The sequence below is a fragment of the Lonchura striata genome, chromosome 6 (genome assembly GCF_046129695.1).
Source record: "Lonchura striata isolate bLonStr1 chromosome 6, bLonStr1.mat, whole genome shotgun sequence".
In the NCBI taxonomy this organism is placed as follows: domain Eukaryota; kingdom Metazoa; phylum Chordata; class Aves; order Passeriformes; family Estrildidae; genus Lonchura; species Lonchura striata.
The window spans coordinates 38699697-38721956 of NC_134608.1; the positions used below are offsets into that span (position 1 = coordinate 38699697).

The window sequence follows — 22260 nt, forward strand, 5'->3', positions numbered from 1 at the left end:
GCTTCATCACAGCAGACATCTACAGAAGGGGAAAACAAAATTCAGATACCTAGGCAGGCCCTCCTTTTCTTTTTTAAAAGGCAGCTCCCAGAGAGCTACAATCAGTTCTTAAAATCCCTGCTCTATCAATCTACCTGCCTTGGACAAGGCATTCCAGAAGAAAGGAATGGTGCACTTCCAGCAATTAAGCAGCTTTTGGCACTCAAAAATTAATTTAAAGCTATTATTACATTCAGGTTAACATTTGTAGAATATAATTTTCCTCTTTCCAGGAAATCAATCCTGCCATTTAACCAACTGCCATTTAGAAGCTTTTACATTTATTAGTATTTCTGACAAGACCTTCAGCAGTCACCTAGGTTGGTTTCCCAAGGATCTTATATACAGGCAGCATACTCTACCTTACTTTCACTTCACTACAGTTTTGTTTACATCATTCCTAAGCCTTTGAATTATCTTTACAAGGCAACTTTCTTCACGATAAATGGTAAAAAGCCAAATATAAGATTTCACCTCTGTAAGGCTTTATCTACAGAGACAGTTAGCAAAGAGTTATTTACTAACACAATTATACCATCTGGCCAGTTTGCAACAAGGCCTTTTATTTCAGAGCTTGTACTAAAGAATATCATTGGTATAAAAATGCAGATTTTGTGGTTCATTATGAAGAAAACACTTCCCCCCCAAACCTCACAAAACAACAAATCTCCTTCAGCAACTCAAGACTTAATTTTCAGTGGTATTCCTGTACTCTTCTTTATGATAAATCCTAGTGCCTTCAATTCACACAGCAATGCAAGAGGTACCCCAAAAGGCTAAATCAGATATATTTTACACTTACTGAATTTCCTCATTCATAGCTTTCCTAAACCCATCTAAAGAAAGCTTATTTGTCATGATTTATTCTTTGAAAGTTTCCAAAGCCGCTTGCTGTTCACGATTCTATCATTTCTTCTGACAGAGTCTTTGGGTCACATTATCCCATCTGTTGCTTTCTTAATACACTAAATAGAAACTGCAAAGATAATTTCTTTCCCTTTTTGATAACTGCCACATTTGCTTTTTCTAGTCCTCTGAAACACTCCCACCTCTTTTGAAGATTAAGCAGCACTACAGGTGTTTCTATGGCTAATGTCAATGATTCATGACTTTTCAAAAATAATTGTCAGTATTTGGTTCTTAGTTAAGTATACATAACCTTCTGGCTATGCTCTCTCGTGTACAGATACATTTATGGAGACAATTCATGCTTCCAAGCACGTCTGCTCACACTAGCTCCTAATTCCCTTTACTGAATTCAAGACTATTTGGTTTTTAATTCATTTTTCTTTAAAAGATATTTTTAATATAGTGATACAGCTCATTTACTGTTGGGCCTGTTTGCCACCTAGTGTTCTCCATCCCAAATAATTTCATTAATTCTTATATGTTTACTTCAACAGTAATTCCTTCCTGTTTTCCTCATTTCCCTCCAGACTTAACAGCATCTGCTTACTTGCTCTTTCTCCATGTCAAGTCATTAAGAAGGAGATTAAGTCCAATATTAGAACCACTGCCAGAGGTTTCAGTGAGCTATCCTGAAGTTATGATTTTGCATATAAACCTTAAATGTCTTTAGACTGCATTTAGCTCCTACCTGGCTGGATCTGGGTAGATTGGATGTTCCCGGGATCCTGCTCCATCATAGCGAGATAACGAAATGAGGGAAGACTCCAGCAACCTCCTAGAAAGAAAAAACAAATTAAAACATCAAAGACCATTCAGAAACATCCCTCCTATATATGACCTACTTTCTGAAACCTCTTAAGACTATTTCTATCATTAGTGCAGAGAATTCTGCAACATACTGAACCACTCACTGATGGCATAAGTGTTTTCACCACACAGGTATTCAAAGTTTTATGTTCTCACTGCACAGGAGAAAGAACACCTCAGGTAAGGAAGAAGGGTGGTCTAATATCCACTTCCAAGTTTGAGAAAGATGTAGATGTCACTTCTCTGGAGACAATCCATTCCAATGTATCAGATCCATAAACACTACCACTGTATTGGCCATCTGTCAAATTGTTACCTACTCAAAGGTGGCTACACATGGAATGGGCCAGGGAGCAGGGGACAAAGAACACACATGTTAACATGTGGACTTTGGGGGCACCACTGGTGTCTATCCATAATAAGATCTTGAATCTTAGTCTCAAAGCTCTGAAAGAGAGGTTTTCAACTACAAAAAATAAGAGTGTTCTTTTCCTCTGTATTATAATCAGCCACAGGGAGAAATACCAAATATTCACACAAGAAATAAATGTATGCAAATGCAGCCAGACAGCCTGAATATATAAGAAATGAGACTGAGTCATGAAGGCAGCAAAATCAAAAGTATATAGCAGGAACATGTCCCCCACCCTGACTTCTACATGTACCACTGTCCAGCTTCTGTCATAAACCAGAGGACATCACTGTTTCACGACTGACTCATGGCCTGTTGCAGCCCTTAGATTAACACAAGAGAGATGGTTTGGGGCAGGTACAGAAAGTGGAAAAAACAACTCTCAGTTTACAAGATTGCTGAGTTCCCTTTCAAGTCTTTCTACCTCAGAACTCCTGCTAAATTTTGTTTTCCAGTCTGTAACTTAATGAAAGCAGTTGTGGTTTGAAAGCCACAGAGGTCCAACACCACATCTGTTCTAATCACTCACACACAGAGCTGATGAGAAAGATTTGAATCTTTCACTCTTAGCCCCACACTCATAATAATCCATTAGCCTTTGCAGTGCAGGACAGCAAGTATCAACACAGGAAGAAGGCCCAGATAAAATCCACAGCGAACCTCCCATTTCTAACCACGTAAAGACAGCAGAATTGCAAATGAGAAGTCTTTTTTCCTAGCAGCAGCTCACCCATCAGGATTACAAGAAAAAATTTTACTGTCTTCCAGCAAATAAAAAAAAATTACTTCAATTTTACATTATAGATTTAGAATGCACAAAACAGTGAGAGATTGCTTCAGTTTCCCAGTTGGAAAGGCATGTGTCAGCTCGAGAAACTTGCTGCAAAGTACTGGGACTATGCATAAGACAAGAAATCCTGTCCTTTCTAGCACAAAGCTGTTTGGCAACTATTTGCTTTATTCAAGAACAGTTATTAAATCTCTCAAACTTTGAGTTTAATTAATTCTCCCAATTCCTAGGTTATTGAGTGAAAAGCTCTAACATTCAATACTGCTAGGTATTATGAATCCCTTGGCTATCCAAAAAGCCCTTATACTTCAATTCTGTCTTTCCAAACCCTTCCTTCTGCTCCAACTACATATGTGCAAAAAGCAGCCAATCCAAAAGGAACAGTGTTACAGCTTTATGAGGTATACCTGAAGTCCTATACCTGTCAGGTATACAGGTATACCTATTACTTGCATCATATATGAACTGCTTTAATCCTTCTAGGGGAAAGGTAGATAGAATAAAATCAACAGAAGTGATATTCTACCTACTCAGACAGCTGGTCCCTTCTAAACCACTGGCTCAGAATTCAGCGAGGTTACTGCCACTGAAATACCAACATGCTTTTGAGAAAACTGCTTTTCTAAGCTGCTCCAAAAACAACATTTTGCAAGCAACCTTGATATGCTAAGGCTGCCACCCTACTGGAACATCCTGACTGATCACTGGACTTAGTCAAGGAGAAAGAGCTTCCAGAGCATGCAGATTCTGACAGGGTCACAACCCTAGAAACAGCAGCTTCCTCCTAATGGGAGCAATGCCTATGGTGTTCCAATAACATGTACACACAAATAATCATCAAACTCACCCCTATCAAAAGTCTTGGTGCCTGCACACTACACATCCTACCTTCTTTCCCAGCCCTTCGGCATCTGTCCACTAAGTGAGTAAAATCAAAGAGAAGCCGACCAGTCTATGCTGCACAGCCTAGCAAACCCTGTTAGAAAGAAGTCTGCTGGTATTCTCCACTCATATTTGTCTTCTCACCTTTAAAAAAACTGGCAACTGCCTAAGATGATCATTGACTTTGAGGGATTACCTTCAGAAAGCATCCAGCAGCTATGCTGAAAGAAATCAAAACCTATACTAAGCAGAAGGACACCACAATGGTACAGGAGCAGGGCACACATCACTGTAACTTGGTGTGGGTCTGAAAAAAGACCTTCTCCTTGGCTTGGGAAAAGCACTTACAGGAACCTATAATTCTCACCACTACACTGCAACAGATCCTTGAAATATATGTTTGAAAAGTCTTGCTATAACAGGGTTGTGGCACCTCAGATGAGAATGGATACAGGTTACATTAGTAACCAACAGTTGCCTGAGCCATGGGATTGCCAAGTGTCTGGGTAAAGAGACCTCCTCCAGGCTTCAACAGCCCTGTGCCATTACCTGAACAGGCTGCAACTCCATCCCATGCAGCAACAGAAGCTGCTACTGCAGGAGCATCTCCTTCACCAGAAGGGCTCGCTCAGAACACCAGCAGTTACTGGTTTGTAAGGAACAGGATTACAAACACTTTCCCAGAACCTTCTCTGAGCGTGCACTGTCCAAGTTGAATGGTCTCAGTTAAGATGGCCTTTCCAGTAGAGCCTTCTAAGCCTGCCATGAACAAATCCAGCTCCTGCACTACCTCATACTGAGGCACACAGGCCACGTACTAGGGCCACATTCAGATCATGTGGACAAAGATAATTAATTCAGTTAATGGTAACTACTAAAAGCCAGAGCTGATTTTAAGTCTTATTAGTAGATGTTAATTATCCTACAACTGTGCCCTCTCAGATCACAGAGCAATGAACAAAAGGTTATAAATAAACATAACAGGCAAAAAATCCAAACCAAGGCAACAAGCAAGCTCAAGACATCCAGACAGACCATTTCTACTTAATGCTCCAGAGAATAACAATAGCTGTACTGAAGCAGAGTACTAAGCACAAATAAAATCCATTTTTAACTAATTCATTCTAGACTTAGCCCTTGAGACCCAAAATCTAAATGCATTTAGTACTGTCAAATGGGTTCAATAATAGACACACTGTTATAATCATCAAAGTGTCTCATCTGTGTCACTGGTAATGTAACCTACTGCCCCTCAGGAAGGTGCAGATAAATATTCTTAAAGTAAGTCATATTATACCCTGCCAAGTCTTTGGTGTCACAATCATAGCTTCTGGCACCCAAAATCCCAGAAGAGACACAAACTATTTGTTTTCAATAAAGCCAAAGTGTAAGGTAGTCCAATATCTTACCACAATAAACATGAAGTTGGGAGCAATTCTGCCTAAGGAGAACAAACATAATCTGTGGATGAAGAGAAGTAGCTCTGTTGCAGTAAACTGTTAGCCACTAAACATTCAAGTTTCCAATGGAGAAGCATGAAAAGAGAGAACAGAAATGCATATTGCTTGCATCTCCTTTTGAAATGTTTCGGCAGATCATGCTTGACTCCTGAATCCTCTCTGCAGCTTACAGCAACCTCCTCCTCTCCCACATCTCCCATTTCTGCTATCCAGATATGTAACAGGCTAACACTAGGTTCTATGGAAGTAATCGCTCCACTATCTCTGTCTAGACAATATGAAATTGTCACAAATGACATCTAAAGTACAATTAGCAGAAAAACTGCAATTTCTACTCTCTTCCCCCGCTCACCGGGAAAAAAAAAATCACCCATTATCATCCTCCAGGTTGTCAGTCAATCCTGCAAATGGTGAAAATTAACTCTGCTCACCCTGAGAAATGCTTCTGTTCCATCTTGCTAAATTAGGAGGAGGGGGATTGTAGTTTTTGTTTGGTTTATTTTTTTTTTATTAAAACTACTACAAGATATAAATTGCCTCTGTTCAGCAGCATTGAAATCTCAACTCTCTGATTAAGATCAGACTCCTTTTCTGTCACACATCAACAAATCTGGAACTGCCACTCTACACTTGCACTGTTAACTCAGGTCTGCAGCAATCACGAGCAAGGAGGTAAAGGAAGTAGATTCCAAGTTACAGGACACTTCTAGACAAGGGAAAGAGAAAGACTGCACAGATACAAGACATTATGAGCAGAAAAGGGAGAATTTTCAGGAACGAAGCTGAATGCCAGAAGCTACAGTTCAAGGGGAAAAAGCTCACAAAGCAATCTCTTCATAGCACATAATCCATTGGACTATACCTCCATTCTCCCCACGGGGATGAGGATCAGCACCAAAGCCTTTTGGGACAGAGTGATTCATTTCAGCAGGTTTTGAGAAGATACTTAACTGCAGCAAATGTAACTTTTTAGTAAGTTTCTAAGGATAAGCAGCCCTACACCACATCTTAGATTTACTGTCACAGCATAAGCATTACTGAGTAACGCTACTCCAAGAGACACTGAGGGAAGGGTTTTCCTCCCCATCCAAAAGGGAGGTGTTAACAAACAGCATTGAGGTTATTTCCTTAGAATCAAACGGGTGTTCAGTCACCTGCTATCCTCCTAAGCTGCTCTACACCAACAACCAAGGCAAACCAGTAAAATGAAGCACTCTAAGGACAGCAATCACCCCTACCCCTCCCCTACTCCCAGCCTTCAGCTATGAGAAGAGCTTAAAACAGAAAATTGCTAGTTATCCTTTGAAGGAAAAGTATATTGATAACTCTTGGCAGCCTCTGATTTTCCTCCCCTCATTTTATGCCTTCCCTGAAAAAACTTTTATATTGCATAATGCCCATTTGGAGGTGAAAATTATCACACTACATATTACATGTCCTTTTCAGCCCTCCAATTTACAGCCAGCACTCAGTTCCCCTGGGCACTCATCCCTGTGAATGTGCTCCTGTGGTTTCTCTTAAGAAGGTAAAGAATAGCAACAGTTTAAAACTAGATTCCCTTCAATCATCTTCCTCTTACAGCTAGGCAATGCATAACCTAAAGATAATGAGAAAGCTAAAGCATGAAAATAGCTGAATGTTCTTCAGTGTCCAATAACACCAATACCCTCCCTCAAACCTTATTCCTGGAGATCAATTATACCCTTGACAGAGCACTAGAAAACTATTTTAAATAAAAATCTCAAACAACCCAATCCACAGGCTTGGATATTCTTTCTTTCCCTGTTCTCAGAGGAATAGGAAAAATTATTTCAGACATCTGTATTGTGTTTCCTACTTTCAAAAAGTAAATTGAAATCACGTAAGCAGAAACCATCAAGCATTTTGTTCCAGAGCTTCATTTTCCATAAAAGTTTTGTAGTCCTTGTCAAACAGAAAAACACTATTGCTCTTCACCAGTTTCATATTCAAGCTTAAAATAAAAAAGCAATCAGTATGCAGTCCTAAAGACTGCCTGAAAAAATGAGTTCTAAAATTAAGTTTTTAACATAATCTGCTCTGATACCTTTAAGCTAACATTTCGAGACTGCTTCAGCTTTCACATGGTTATGGTTAGACATATTTAGCCTAGCACCAAGACTGGACTAAGACAGGTCAGAAATAGACAATTAAGAGAAAAAATATAGTCAAACAAAAGGATCAAGCTTTTCTTAAGAATGTTGTAATCATCTGCAAGAGATAAATAACCTGAGAATATCACTACTCATTAAAACCTCAACTGTCACTTTTGCAGTTCTGAGTGAGCTCCTCCATAGCCTTGTTCACATCTGTGCCAAACTGATTCTCAGTGAGGAAATAGAGTTGGTGGCTGTCTTTCTATCCAAACCCTGTTAGGCATCCTTTTTGTCACCTTTTTTTTAACGTTATTACATACAATGAGCAGCCTTTACAAAGTAATTTCCTTTTTTTAGGGAAAGCAAAGATGCAATATATGGTGATATAAATATGTGATCAGAGACAAGTTATAAATACAGCCTTTCTAAAACACTTTGGCCTGCTTGTGGGAAAGAACTTGTGTTAACTCTGAAGGTGCAACTAAGGACAGAGAAGACACCCTTCCCAGCTAGAGGTGAAGAGTTGTTCAGAGGAGAAAGGTCTGATATAAGGCAGAAGTTATCACAGAAAGTGATTGTTTCCCCTTTACTGATTCTGGGCAAGAATCCTGTAGAAAACAAACTGTAAGGATTTCTCAGAAAAGAGACAGCACTTAAGGTCTTCAGCCAAGATGGGAAGGAATGCAGAGAAAAAGTGCACAATTACAGAAAACAAGGAACTATCAGTAAGAGTTTGAGCAGCAGAAATGAGCACTGGGAATTGAGTCCTCCTAATTAGAAGATGGGGAGCAGAGTTTCAAGAAAAACACAGTTAATTAACCCTTTAAAGTTACTTCAATTTAACTAGAAAGTAATACCATGTAATGAATTGTGCTATTACTGCACCTCTCCTTTTGGACTAGGAATTCCAATTTCCATTTACCATCTGATGCTGCAGGAACTACACAGCAACTTTAGAGCTCATCACAGGGAAATGAGTTGCCTTACAGAAAATGACAGATTCTTTTAAGACTCAGGGCTGCACTGTTAATCTATTACTTCACCTGCTGAAAAAGGCCATGCATCAGAACAAAATATGAATGAGCATTATGGAGAGGTCCTCATCATACAGCATCTGGGGAATGATTAGTTCATAATTTCAACAAGCAATAGGGAACACACATCCATGACAGACATTAAAAGGGTCAAGACCAGCTACAGCAAGCAGCATTAATTAGTTTTAGCAATAGCTCCAACATGAAAAGAACAATGAAAGACCTTGCACTTCCATTTTGCAGGGGCAAAATCCTTGAGGGACAGGAGGGGAGAAGAAATGAAAATCAGTTCAAGCTACTGCACATGCTATTTTGCTCTACAGTGGCAGTTTCACACCAGTGCTCAGGATGGGGCAGGTACCCGTGCTCAGCTGAAGACAGACATCACATTTCTCCACCTAGACCCTTAACAACACACCATCAAACGAAAATTCAGCTAGAGGGTATGGGTTTCTAGTTATCATAAGGTTTAAAAGCATGGCCAGAACATAGCCAACACACTGAATTCTCTCAGCCTGCAGACAGCTTTACCCTTCTGAGGACTCTTCTGCCTACCTTCATCTGTATGACTGCTTCAAATTCTCCATGTTCTGGGAGTTCCCAACACCACAGACTCTGTGGACAGCAGAAATCTCTGCTTACCCACACACAGATCTGCATCAGCTTCTGGGATAATTACATACAACTCATGTTTCTCCGTAGGGAATTGAAGAGGAGGTGTCTTTCTTGAGGGGGTAGAAGCCATACTGTTATCTCCATAGATTTCTAAGGCTATGGAAACAGAGATCTTATTACAAATCAAGCAATCCCTTTAAAATGCTCTTGTTCACTCTGGAGTAAAAAAGAAAGTCAGGTCAACAAATGACTGGCAGCGTAGTTCAGTCACTTAGTCCAGCCTTCCCATTTCAGGAAGACAAGGGAATGATTTCATACTAATGCATTTCAAGCAGAAAAAATGAGTCAGTTTCCTGGCAGATACAGAACCCTGTTTATTTACAGCCTCCAGTTTCAGCAGGTGCTCTCTCAAGAAGAGCAAGGGAGGAGGTCACTTACATCATCATGCAAACAGCCATTTGGTGCAATCAGTTAAATACGTATGTGGAAAATGTTTAAAATGCATGTTAGCTATTCAACAGACCAGAACAGTTCAACTGGAGAAATCTAGAGTCATCACTCTTTTGGTTACAGTTGTGTTACTGAGTCAGATCACAGGTCTCCCCCTCTCCTCTTGCTCCAGGGCCCACAGATTAGATTAATCCTGCCCTACTGCAAGTTCTCCAGTCCAGACTCTGCAATAAGGAGCAAATACTTGGATACAGGCACTTTGTCCCCAGAAACACCACATTGTGAGAATGTCCAAAGAGCATGAAGAGTGAGTGCACACATGAAGTATATGTAAATTGAATGCACATCTAAAAATTACAGGGTTGTATTACAATAAAAAGGCACACTACAATGCCAACATCTCCAGCTCTTCACCACAGTGAAGAAAGCTACAAAGAGCTTTTAGATGAGCAAGCAGGCCTGAAACAGATAGCTTCAGAGAGATTTCAGAGAGCCTGCCCAGAACTTGTTTCTTGGCAAAAACCAAAACCAAATTGAAATTTAGACACTGTTTTAATATGACTTAGCTGAAGCCAGACTATAAGTTCTAAAGATCTATAAGCTAGATAGTTTAGGCATGTCACAGACCTCCATTAATTGTAAGCTGAGCATTATCCCCTAGATAGAATACAATTACATGAACTCAAGACACATAGGTAAAAGAACAGAAACAGGAGCAACTGTACCTGGTCAAGTGAGCCTGTCTGGACATGCTGCCCACCCTGTAGCAGCTGGATCAGGTGGCTGCAGGGAAAGTATGTGCAGACAGCGGAGGAGACAGACAACCTAACAAAGGATGGCTTTCAAGAGGGGGAAGCTATTCACACCTCTTCCCTCTCTGTAGGAAAGCTGAGAACTGATATGTTTTATGGTATCCTCATATAGCTATCTGTTTGAAGTCAGCTGTCTTTAAACTTCTGAGCAATTTCTGTTTATTCAAGATCTTTGGTCTACAGTCACCTCCTATATGCATTCCTCAAAGAAACCAAACAACCTCTCAAAAAAACCTGCCCAAAATAACAACCAACACCCACCCACCCAAATAACAAAAAAAAAAAAACAACAAAAAAAAACCACCACAAAACCAAAAAAACACACACACAAAACCACCACCAAAAAAACCCCAAAACCCCACCCAACTCTAGATGCCAATAGAAGCAAAAACAATAGCCAGTTTGGAAGCATATACCTCTACCATTCTCACTAAAACATCAGTTTAATTCAAATTCAGTAAACTTCCTTGATGCCACAGTGCAGCAGGTGAAACTCCAGAACAGTTCCTGCAGCAAAGACACTTGTAGGGAAAGAGGTTTCTGTTGCCTGGAAATTGCAGAGGAATAAACCTTACCCATTTATTTTATAGGTGAACTCCTCATTGCTGTGCCTGGATAATAATAGGGGTGGAATAAGGGCAGTGGTTCAAATGGGAAAATACCATGAAGGTATTTGAGGAGGAGATATTTCTATACCTGCCTAGTAGGCAAGTCAAGCTGCTACAAGAGGAACATGGGGAAAAGAATTTCTTTTAGTCTGCTACAGTCATTGCTGCATATTTAAATTCAGGCCATGAAAAAGAAAAGGCAGCTTACACCTTTCTGCAAGTTTGGTGAAGGCTGCAGGTACATGTCCAGCTTTCAAAGGCACTGGGAGAAACTCAGCAGCAGGGAGTGACCTCTATCAGTTACTGCAAGAAGGGAAAGCACAAGGCATCATCCTTCTCACCCACCAACTCTCAGTGAAGAAGAATAGGGCTCTAGCAACCTTATATTAGTCTTAAATCAGGAAACTAGCAAAGGCAGGGGAAGGAATATTTGTGCAAGAAAACAGGTACTTCTTTCACTTGTTTTTCCACATAACTAACAGCATACTAAAGAGCTCAAACTTTTAGAACTTCAGAAAAAAAGTTTTTCCTGCCCACACAGAGACAGCAGGCTTGGTCTGGAAAAAAAACCCACAAAGCCGGAAGGGTGTGTAATTACCCCAGAGCTCATATAGGCATCAACTGCCCATTTAGATATGGCAGCTTCTCCTATAGTTCAGGTTATGTTTACAGTCTCATGATAAAAACTAATTTGTATTTTCCATTTTCAGTAAAGGCCAAACAAACAATACTCACCAAGTTTGTCCACAGCCTGCACATCTCACACATAAAAAAATGCTAATTACCATGTTTAAATGCTCATGTCACCTTCAGACTATCACTTCACTTTATGTTCGCAAGAGACAAATTAGGTCTTTGTTCACTCTTATGTGTCCTGGCTAACATTTACAGAAATCATTCCCATACCACACAGTTCTGGCTTTCTCTTCTCAAGCACATCTTCCCAAGCACAAACCCAAACCTCTTCTCTCTGCTGGCAAATCCATTTATAACTTCCATTTACCCCAATCTCTCATTAACTGCTGCGATATTACTTATCTCTATCACCACCATTTTCAATAATAGTAACGAAGCATCTTTGGAATTATTTCTTACCAAGCCTGATAACAGCACAGCATAAACTCTTCCAAAACTATCACAGTGCACATGGAGTCTACAAGGCTTGTCAGAAAAATCCTTTCCACAGCACCAGTAAGACCTACACACCATAACTTTAAACAAAATACTGAGTTCAAACTACAAATGGCAGGACACAAGGCTAGCATGGTTTTCACAAGTAATGGGTCTGGACAAAAGGAATCAAGAAAATTATGTTGAGTAGGTCTATTTAGATTTAGCACAGACCGCACTCCCACTGATGTGCAGTCTGAGCTAGTCTCTTCTCCACAGCTCAGGTGTGCTCTTCTGCTCAAGCCTCCCTTTCTCTGTGAACTCAGCACCACTGCCACAATATATATTAAATACTCGAATAAGGAAGCCACAACTGCTGTAAGCAATTAGCAAAAAAATAGCAACTACGAAGATTTTTGAGAAATAAGGAATGGAACAAAAGGCAGAATACACTAGGTATGTGTTCTGTCTTCACCATAAGACATATTTGTAGCTTTACATAAGGTAATTCCCTCCTGCTTTAGTTCCTCTCCCCCAAAAGGTAAAGTGAGTAGCACTACCCTCCTCTCTGATTTTGATGGCAAATGTCAGTCACAGATCTGTGTCTTCCCATGGCAGGGGACAAGGAAGTGTTCTGGTTGTTTAGTTTTCAAAGCAAAGATATGAGTGACATACACCCATACAGTGCTTTGCACAGTGAGAAAGTTACCAGAAGTCAGTACATGCAGAGATCTGATCAGCCTTGGTCATTTACATCAAAAACCAGAACTGCACATAAGAAGCTCAGGTTCTGCCAGCATGAACTCAGGAAAAAAAGCTGCAAAAGTGACTGTGCTCTTTTCCATTATATATACAGCACTGATCACTGTTGGGCAGGAATGGGGCTGCTCCTACCCTATCAATCTACTTTAACCACAGACTGGTCCCAATTCTATCTCAAGTCAGCACTGTTTCTACAACTTAGAGCGGGAAGAGGCATCCCCATAAGGCCCTGAGAAAACTATACCCATTTGCACTAGAGAAAAAAAACAGACTCAACACAAAAAAAAAATCCCCAAACATATTCTTTGCCTTATGGAAAAGATCCAAAATTCAGGTAATAGCTCAAGGCATACTTGAAGAAAAGAATAAACAGAGCCCTGGGGAAAAAGTGACTGCCCAGACTCCAACCAACATCTGCCAAGCAAGCCTCCAGAAAACAAGCTCCATATTACAAAAGTCATCTGAGGGGGTGAACAGCCATTAAAATGAAAACAAACCTCTGAGAAAGGAGACCACAAAGAAGGATTTCCTCCAGGCTTGGTAGGCAGTAAGCAAGAAGTCCAGACAAATTCTACACTGTCTTATAGAGCTCTAACTCCTGAGCATTTACGTATCAGAAAGACAAAATACCTGTCTCACCTTAGATTCACATCTCTTTCAAACCCTTACAAAAGCCAAAAGGATAAGCTCCTCCCTTGCTTGCACTCTGTATCAGAGCCATTTCCCATCAGAATCCCCCAATTTATGCCTTTCTCCAAACACTGAAGAACTTGCAATTGTATGGTAACTACAGAGATAGGCTGCCCTTCAAACAAGAACTCAGAAACTTTCAGGTTAGTAAAGGAGACAGAAAGGAGCAGAAGCAACATTACCCCCTTGTGGCAGCAAAGCAATATGGAAATAAGGTCTGAGAAATTCAAAGGGGAACAGACTAGGTGTTTCTCTTCATAGCTGCTCTAAGGAGAGCTGTATGTGGCCAGAAAGGTTATCGACCCTGAAGAGAAATGCGATGAGCTGGAGTCGCTGTACTACATGTGACCGGGTTCACATCACACAGCAAGAACAAAGCAGGAAGGACCAGAGTCCTCAAACGAGACCTGACAAAATGAAAGACACAGATTTGTCCCTGGACCCTGGTACATGGTTCCAGGGAAGATGGTTTCACATGTCACTTGCACACAGTGCATCCAACAGACTAAAATACACCAAAGCCTTTGGTAAGCTGTGCCAACTTCAACAGGTCGAATATTTGTACAGCACAGTGGACTCTGCCTTTCATACACTCACAAACAAAATAAAGGAGTTTATACAAGGGTCCCCAGACAAGAATTTCCCCACTTCACACATGCTCACTCCCTTCTGCCTGTATGCATGACAAAAGTGTCACTCAGGATGGTTCAAAATTCTTCTCAGATTTTCAGGTAACTTCAATAATGTGTCTTGTCTGTCAAACTAAATTGGTGAGGCAAGGTGAAAACATTATGCATTCATAAAATGCAGGCACAGAGTTACTCATACCACAGCCTACAGAATCTGACCTCTGGAATGAGTGCAGTGAAGTGGTTAGAGAAGTTCAGTATAATTGCCAGACAAAGCTTCTTCATGGAAAAATAAGGATGATAACCATTTCCTTGTGAACCATAAGTTTCATGCAAACCTGCCTGACAATAGAACAGAACACACCTTTCATTTTCAGTCATGTACTCAAATCTCTAGACAAAATAAACAGGTAAACCAGATAAAAATTGTCCCTCTTATGTATTACAAGCAGCTAAATCTATACAGGACAATTTTCCTCTTCCTTCTTTTCCCCATTTATAGGAAATGTTTCACTGTATAAAATTTGAAATATGTTAGCAGGGACACACATTGCTACTTGCTCCTTGCATCCAGAACTCAGAAACAAAAAATCAATTTATAACCTAATTATTTTCCTTTTTTTTATAAAACCCCTACACTAATTCTGTAGATGTCACTTGTGCCATACTAAAATAGCTGAAGAGAAAATCTGAATCAGTTTTATTAGCTAGCATTGCACTGTACCTAGCATTAACTGCTGAACTGATACATATTTCAGCAGAGATCACTGCTAAATTCTGTGTATCCCTGTCTTAAGAAGGTGGCACCAGCTCCCCTCAAATAAGCAGCTGGCTAGAAGAATCCTCTTTCATTCCCTGTTCAACTTTTCATTATCAACCTGAATTGGCCCAGAAAGCAACAATGGCTTTAAGTACTTAGAAGATAATTTCCCTCACTGAGATTACAGTATTAATACAAGACTTCCTCATCCCATTTTTAAATTAACAGGTAGTTATAAAAAAATTAAATTAGCTATCATCTGTTGCTCAGTTATCCTTCCTTCATCCACATCTTTCCAACAGCTTCTATGACCAATTTTTTGCAGCACATTTTACATGGCAACTTCAGAGATTTCTGAGATTCTTTTCACTTTGATGTTAAAAGTGAGGCAAAGACATCCACAGGGGAAAACTCCCTACATTTGAATTAATGAGATCAGTATGGAGAACCTCAGAAAAGCTGAAGCTCAGTCTCATGAACTTTTGCTTAACATAGACCATAAACTTTCCCCAAATTCATGCCCCACCAGCACAACTTCAAGAAGCACACAGCTCAATGCCACACTGCTTTCAGGCCAGGCTGAATGTGATGGGATTCCTTGTATTGCTGAGGCTCTCAGTGACATGCTTCCCCTAAAAGAGGTACCAGAGCTGTTTGGTAGGAATAGTGCCATTACATGCTTATTAATGCCTTTGTGATCAGTCCAAGATAATTAGCCTAGGATCATCAGAAAGAGCAGAATTCTCTCCTTAGCCTGCTTACATAGTTGCATCAAAAGAATTCAAAGAACAGCCTTCACTAAACTACCCTATTAATTTAATTGACCTTCAATGGCAATGTTTTCCCAAAAAGCTACTTCTCAACTAGGAAAGCCATGTCAGGGAAGGAATCTTGCCCATGGACAGGAAATGAGAACATGCACAGTTTCCAGATACAATTTTTATCTTACATTTTTCAGCTGACCTTAGAATATAGAGCTCAATTGCCCAATGAGGACATCTAATGGAGAGACTAAGAACAGAATTATAAAACAGGTTATGAGCACATCTTGGATTCCAACACTAAGAATTAACCAGAAGCTGATAAGCACAAAATCACATTGATTGGAAGTGTGTATGCAGCTACCACTAGTACCCTCAGGTTTGAAGGCTTATCCTCTGCCTTGTATTTCGTCAGCACTTTCAGCATTACTTAGCTTGTATCTGAGGACCCTCAGACTCCATCTTTGAATGCTTCTGTAGCTCCAAAGGTTAACAGACATTTTGGACTCTGCTGTGCAGAAGTGGTTCCAGCACTTCCCCCTGTGAAAGTATGTCCTAGGTCTGGGAGACATGAAGGCTTGGTACAAGATGGTCACTCTATGCAAAATTTAGATAAGTGGGTGCTTGCTGACTTGATAGATTCACAGGATATTCTGAGATGGAAGGGAACCACAAGGATGATTAAGCTCAACTCTTAAGAAAATTACCTGTATGGGGATTGAACCCACAACTTTGGTGCTATTAGCACCATGCTCTAACCCACCTGAGCTAATCTCATGTTCTGTAAAGAAAAATACAAACAGCTAATTTGAGAATGGCAGAAAATTACACCTGCAGGATAGAGCTATCCTGCATGCAGGGTTCCTTTTAAGGGAAAAGATTTCATAAATCCCCAAGCCCACCCAATGTGTTCAACAAGAAAGGAAATGAAGTTTTACTTCAAGGAAATTGCCAGAAGCATTTAATACCAGACTGCCCACTGCTTCCAGCTTCTTGCTTCAGAACTCTACAGATAACCTTAACTTCAGTTAAAGGGAAGCAGAAACCCCTGCTGTGCCTGTTCTTTAGAAAGGCCTGATAACAGAACCAGGAGATTGGGAAAACAAAAGAGTCCCTAGGAGATTCTCAACAACCTCTGCCAGAAAGGTTTCAGCCTAAAGGTTTCACCTTACAGGAATTCCTCTGGAATTAAGCTACTCACTCCAAATCAGAAGTCTCAGTGAAAAGGACCTGTTTGTTCAGCTGATCAGGTAGGCAAGTAACCCTTCATAACTGCTACAGCCACTGGAGCAGACAGCAGCAACCACCATGGACGACAGGCAAAGTGACACAGAGATTTAGCCACAGGACTCTCTTCAGACTCCTGCAGGCTGGGGTGGATCAATTATATGCCTCAGGACATTTTAAAATTATAGTTACCACAGAAAAGATAGTATCTCATATCCCACTAATATCTCATTGTCCAAATACATGCCAACTGCCCAATCAATAAGAAGGTTATTTGCCCAGTTATTTCTGACACTACAGTGACTCATCCCAGAAAATGAGACACAGTGGAGATGACATAAGTATGTACCACTGTTTCAAAAGAAAGATAACGCAAGACTTACTCAAGTGCCATTTTAAAGCTGAATTTGTCAGCTCCTTCTTGCTCTTATGCCCTTTAATAGGAGACAAGAGGATACCTGACTTAAATTAACAGTAGGTAAGTTCATGCCCAAAAAGTAGCTCCTACATCATCAGCTTGAGACTCTCGTTATGACAGGCTATTAAAAGAAAAAAAAACTGGGGCAAGGATTTAGAAACTGATGAATAATTTTATGACCACCACCACTTATTTTATGCAATTACAACAAGAAAGGCAGCCACTGTTTCAGCCTCAGTGTAATCAGCTTATCTGCAGCACAGAAGAAAGATTTCCCTTTCCTCAGGCACTCCTGTGTACAAAGCCTTCTTAGTTACATCTGCATCCAACCTGGAAATTTTGCTTTTCTACAGCTCAAAGCATCTGTTTCAGAGAAACAGAAATACTGAACCTTTCCTCTGGTGAGAGCACAAACCATTTGACAGTGAAGACATGAAACTGAAACCCAGCATGGAAACTCCATTCAAAGTACCAATGTAGCTGTATGATCCACACAAGCTAGTGAAGACACTCTGACACAAAGGACACCTCTTCCCTGATGCAAGTTCAATTTAGCTTATCCAATTTCTTATATCATATCTGAAGCAGAAGAAAAATATCCCTTCAAAAAAAAGAATCACCTTCTTAAAAAAGACTGCAAAGCCTAAAATTTTCAGTGATCAGTATGTCCCCAACCAGCTCAGGTCAACAGGAGCCATTTTCAAAACTAACCTCTCTTATCAACAGCAAACCAACTGTATTGTATATACTCAAACCACTGACACAAAGCTTTGACTTTTTTCCCACTTTTTCCCACTCTGGGAAACCCTGAGGAAATTATTGTTAACCCTTTTAAATTAACAACTTACTCATGCTGAGTTTTCCATGCCAATCCTAGGCAGATTCTCCATGCATAGCACATGATGATAGGGTGTGTGACAGGAGTACAAAGGACAGCATTAACACATCCTGAGTATCCATGCTTCTGCAGGGTCTTGGAAATACCAGAAGCACAGTTCACCTCAAAGATCGGCTAAAAGAGCCCATCCTTTTGCCTGCCATTAAGAGGTCCAGTCTCTGCCCTTAAAATCTTCAGAACCCATCTCCAGCATGACAATGTTAGCTATGAACACATCAACATCTTTACTTTCACCTACATGAATAGCACATGGCCATATGAGAAAAGGTTTTTAACTCTGAAAATGTTGAAAAACCTCAGACTAGATGGGAAAGGTTTAAGGAAAAATAGAGGAGGAAGGGCAAGCATGTATCTTACCTCCTGAGTGAATCCTCCTCTGAGCTTTCCTCAGGCATTTCCTGGTTTAAGGCCTCCTGTGATACATTCCCAGGTCTGCTTGAAGCCGACTGGCTGTAAACTCTTTCCCAGTGCCCCGTCTCCTGGTTAAAGACCACTCCCACGGTCCTCTCCTCCTGCGGGGTGGAAGAGCTGCCCAGCTGCAGTCTGCTAGAGGCAGGAGCTCTGCCCTCGGTTCTCTCTGCAGGCTGCACCTGGCTGGTATGTGGAGGCACACCCTCAAATGTGCTTTGGACCTGCCCTGGTGTGTAGCTAGGCGTGCTTCTTTCCCAGCGCAGCGTGTCATTGTTAAAGGTCAGCAGGTTATGACAAGCACGACAGCGGTTCAGGTGACCCCGGGACAAATTGGAATTGTTTTCACTGCTTTGTGCAGTCTGCTGATGGGAGGGACCGGGTCGATCAGGCTCAATGTTGTTGTTGAGCATTTCTTGAGCCTGTTGCGACTGGCTAGGCTCCCCACCAATCCCCTGATCTAACTCCTGAAGCCGGTCATATTCCAGGAAGAATCGCCTCAAATCACACTGGAGCTCATTACGAATGCTGGCTGGATTGCTTGGGCCAGCACTACTACCACTGTTCACCTCAGCCCCTGGGGCCAGAAAGCCCCTCCCTTCTGTTGCAGAGGTATAGACTGATGCCTGGGAACCTCCCTCCTGCTGTCTGAGCACGGACAGCAAGCTCACAGAGGAGGCACTGGTCCTAGGGGGAGGCATGGCTTCCAGCTCGGACCGAGAGCTCATGTTCAGCACTGTCCTGGACCAGTCAGACCCACCCAAGCCTGAAGCCATCTCTCTCGCAGACTGTTGGTACCGGGACTGGTGGCCTGCCAAGGACCCACTGAGGGACCGCCGTGTGGGGCCCAGGCTAAGGTTGCGCAGGGTGTTGCCAGCAGTGCTGCTCTGAACTGTGCTGAAAGCAGAGGGCCTGTTAAGTATCCCCTGCTCCTCCTGCGCTACGGATGCCTGCTCTGGGGGTTGATAAGGCTCTGTCTGCACAGAGGAGAAGGAAGTGCCAGTGGCCCCAGAAGACGTGGAGGGTGCGTTTTCCTGGTGTGGGAAGAGAGAAGAAGGAAGTCTTGTACTAGAGCATCGGCTGCAAAGGCACAACATCCCCAGGTGCTGGCAGCACTCTGCTGTGGGATAGCTGACTCGCTCCCGGAGCCTGTTATAGACAGATGCCCTTGTGTTCTCACTGGCTGGAGGCGGAGGTGGTGGTGGTGGAGGCGGTGGAGGGGATGGGGTAGCAGAGTCTTGAACACTGTTTTGCTCTCCCACCTGTATGCCAGAGGAGCGGGAGGACAACATATGCAGGAAGTTGTGGAGGAGGGGTGTGCGCCTCACAGGCTGAGACGGAAGGATAGCGCGCTGACGATAATGCGGCATCTCTGTGCTGTCCACGGAGATTTCCACTTCCTCATCGCTCTGCAGAAGGAAACAGGCAAAGTTCAGTCACCTCAAGGCAAAATCCTGTACTTCGAAATAAACAGCAGAAAGTCAGCTACCAGCCAAGACAGATGAAAGGATGTGATAAGTCCCTTCTTAAAGGCCTTGACTTAGAGGAAACTAGTTGAGATTATTTCTAAGTTCATTACATGGATCTAGACAACCTCTTTCTACAGCCCAGTGAGCTTTCACAATACACTGTTCACACAAACAGAAGTATCAGTGTCTGAGGGTCAGAAGCTGAGGGGAGAATTGTTGATACCTCAGGATAGCTTCAAATCCAAAAGAATGTAACAACAGAACTGAAAGAACAGGACCGCTGAGACCTCTGTCCTACCATTAGTGAGACAGAGAGGGCAAAACATACACATTTTGGAAAGCACTTTATCAGCCACGCACATAAGGTAAGAACATTGTTATTGTATCACCAGTCGAGGTCAGACAGAACTCGGCTTAAGGAGACTTCAGGTTTTCAGGAAAGCACAAGTCTGCTTAGAAACAGACTAAGGCTAAAGTACATAGAGCACCTTTTAACTAGCCAGTCAATATAAGTCCTGACATTCCCCTTACCTGCTGGTTAGAAGGGTTAACTATCGCTGTGAGCAAGTAGTGTCCCAAGGGATCAAACCGTACCAGCCTAAAACAAAAGCAGTGCCAGAATATCAATCACCAGTTCACATTCCACATTGACACAGGAAGCTGAACACAGCAGGGAAGAAAACCCCATATGACATGTTTGTAATGAGAATTTTACTACATTACCATCATATTTTTATGAAGGATGTCAAACAGTTTATGCATTAAGAAGAAAATGTACCTATCTAGATGAAGACTGCAGTTATTTTATAGTCCACAGCAACACTACACCAAAGTTAAAAGCTAGAAGTAAGTACTGCTGCATCAACTGAAACAGCCAGAAAATTTAAAGGAATACATGTGTTTATATTACAAAATTGAATTGGTACAAAGGGAGAGATTAACATGCCTTGATGCCACATTGTTGTCTTATTTTAAATTGCTCAAAAGCAGGCATCAGGTTTCCAGCAATCCAGTTTCCTCAACAAGTGTGCCAAAGTAATAGCTCAGCATTTTGCTCCAGCAGTTCCTGGGTTTTGTCATCCTTATGGCTGACAAGTTTAATTACTAAGCTTAAAAATCAACATGAAGTAGATTCTGGACATTTAATGGACATATGCCCTATTACAAATATGAACAACCACGTTGATCTATTACTTCAATTGCTTTTTCTTTCTTACCACAGAACTGGTTTTCTACCAGCTGAGTCAAGGAACTGCAAGCAACACTTCACTGCCTGAGTGCAGAGGGCGCAGCATCCCAGAGGAGCCTTACATACACTTTCTAAACCTGACCATTTTTCACACATAAGCATTCTTTTCACCCAGAAGCAGGAGCTCACCTGACCCGCTCCATTTCACTGGCTGTTTTCACCACTGCAAAAGGCTCCCGACGACTCCAGTCCCAGAAATGTATCTCATTGGCAGTGGCAATCAATAAGAGCTGAGCCGTAGGATGAAAAGCAAGTGATGCAATGGCATTGTTGCTATCTGTAAACCAGCTCTCACTTCCACCCTAGAGTGAGGAGTCAAGAACCACAAGCAGTTTAACACGTTTGCTATCATTAAGTTTCCATGTACTTGCCATGCCTCCCAGCCTGCCTAGAGCATTGCAAGTGAGGAGCTGTCTTGACAACAGCTGATCCCATACGAGGTCACCTGCCAGGTCTAAAATGCAACACTACTTGAAACAATGACCACACATGTATTTTTATAGGTAAGTGTGTCTCAAGCAGCCTGTAAAAATGATTCTCTTAAAAAAAAAACAGACAAGCCCATGCGCTTCGTCTCTATGCCATTTACCAAACTGGGTAGAGCAGCAGCTTCTATAATGAACAGTTCAGATATGTTCAGTGGAATAACAAACAGCATGTCTCTCACAAGGGCTAAACAGGCACCTTGCACAATGTTCTCCAGCATTACCTGTACCACTGCAATCAATGAAACAGGTGCTGCTAAGAAGCATGACCTACTGGCAGGACTGAATGAAGAATCTGTCACCTCCTCTCTAGAGAGAAGAGGACAACTACAGTCTGTTCTATGCTTTTACACACAGGTCCCAGAAAAGCTTCCAAACACCTCTCTTACCAAGTAACATGTGGAAAATAAACTCAGCTGAAAAAGTCATCACCCACCAAATATCAAAGGAACATACATTTCA

The 22260-nt window shown here is 41.5% G+C and overlaps 1 protein-coding gene across 6 annotated transcripts in view; it reads right to left on the reverse strand.

Annotated features, from left to right (window-relative positions):
* AMBRA1 (autophagy and beclin 1 regulator 1) overlaps window positions 1-22260 on the reverse strand; it is a 123825-nt gene that overhangs the window by 89942 nt on the left and 11623 nt on the right. For 4 of the 6 annotated variants that reach the window (XM_021533386.3, XM_021533385.3, XM_077784173.1 and 1 more), the window contains 4 exons: window positions 21443-21615; window positions 20596-20662; window positions 18545-20004; window positions 1637-1723 (listed from right to left, as the gene is read on the reverse strand). In XM_021533386.3, coding sequence (XP_021389061.1) covers window positions 1637-1723; window positions 18545-20004; window positions 20596-20662; window positions 21443-21615 — 1787 coding nt within the window. The remainder of the gene's footprint in view (window positions 1-1636; window positions 1724-18544; window positions 20005-20595; window positions 20663-21442; window positions 21616-22260) is intronic. The other 2 variants (XM_021533389.3, XM_021533387.3) reach the window with 2 other exon arrangements.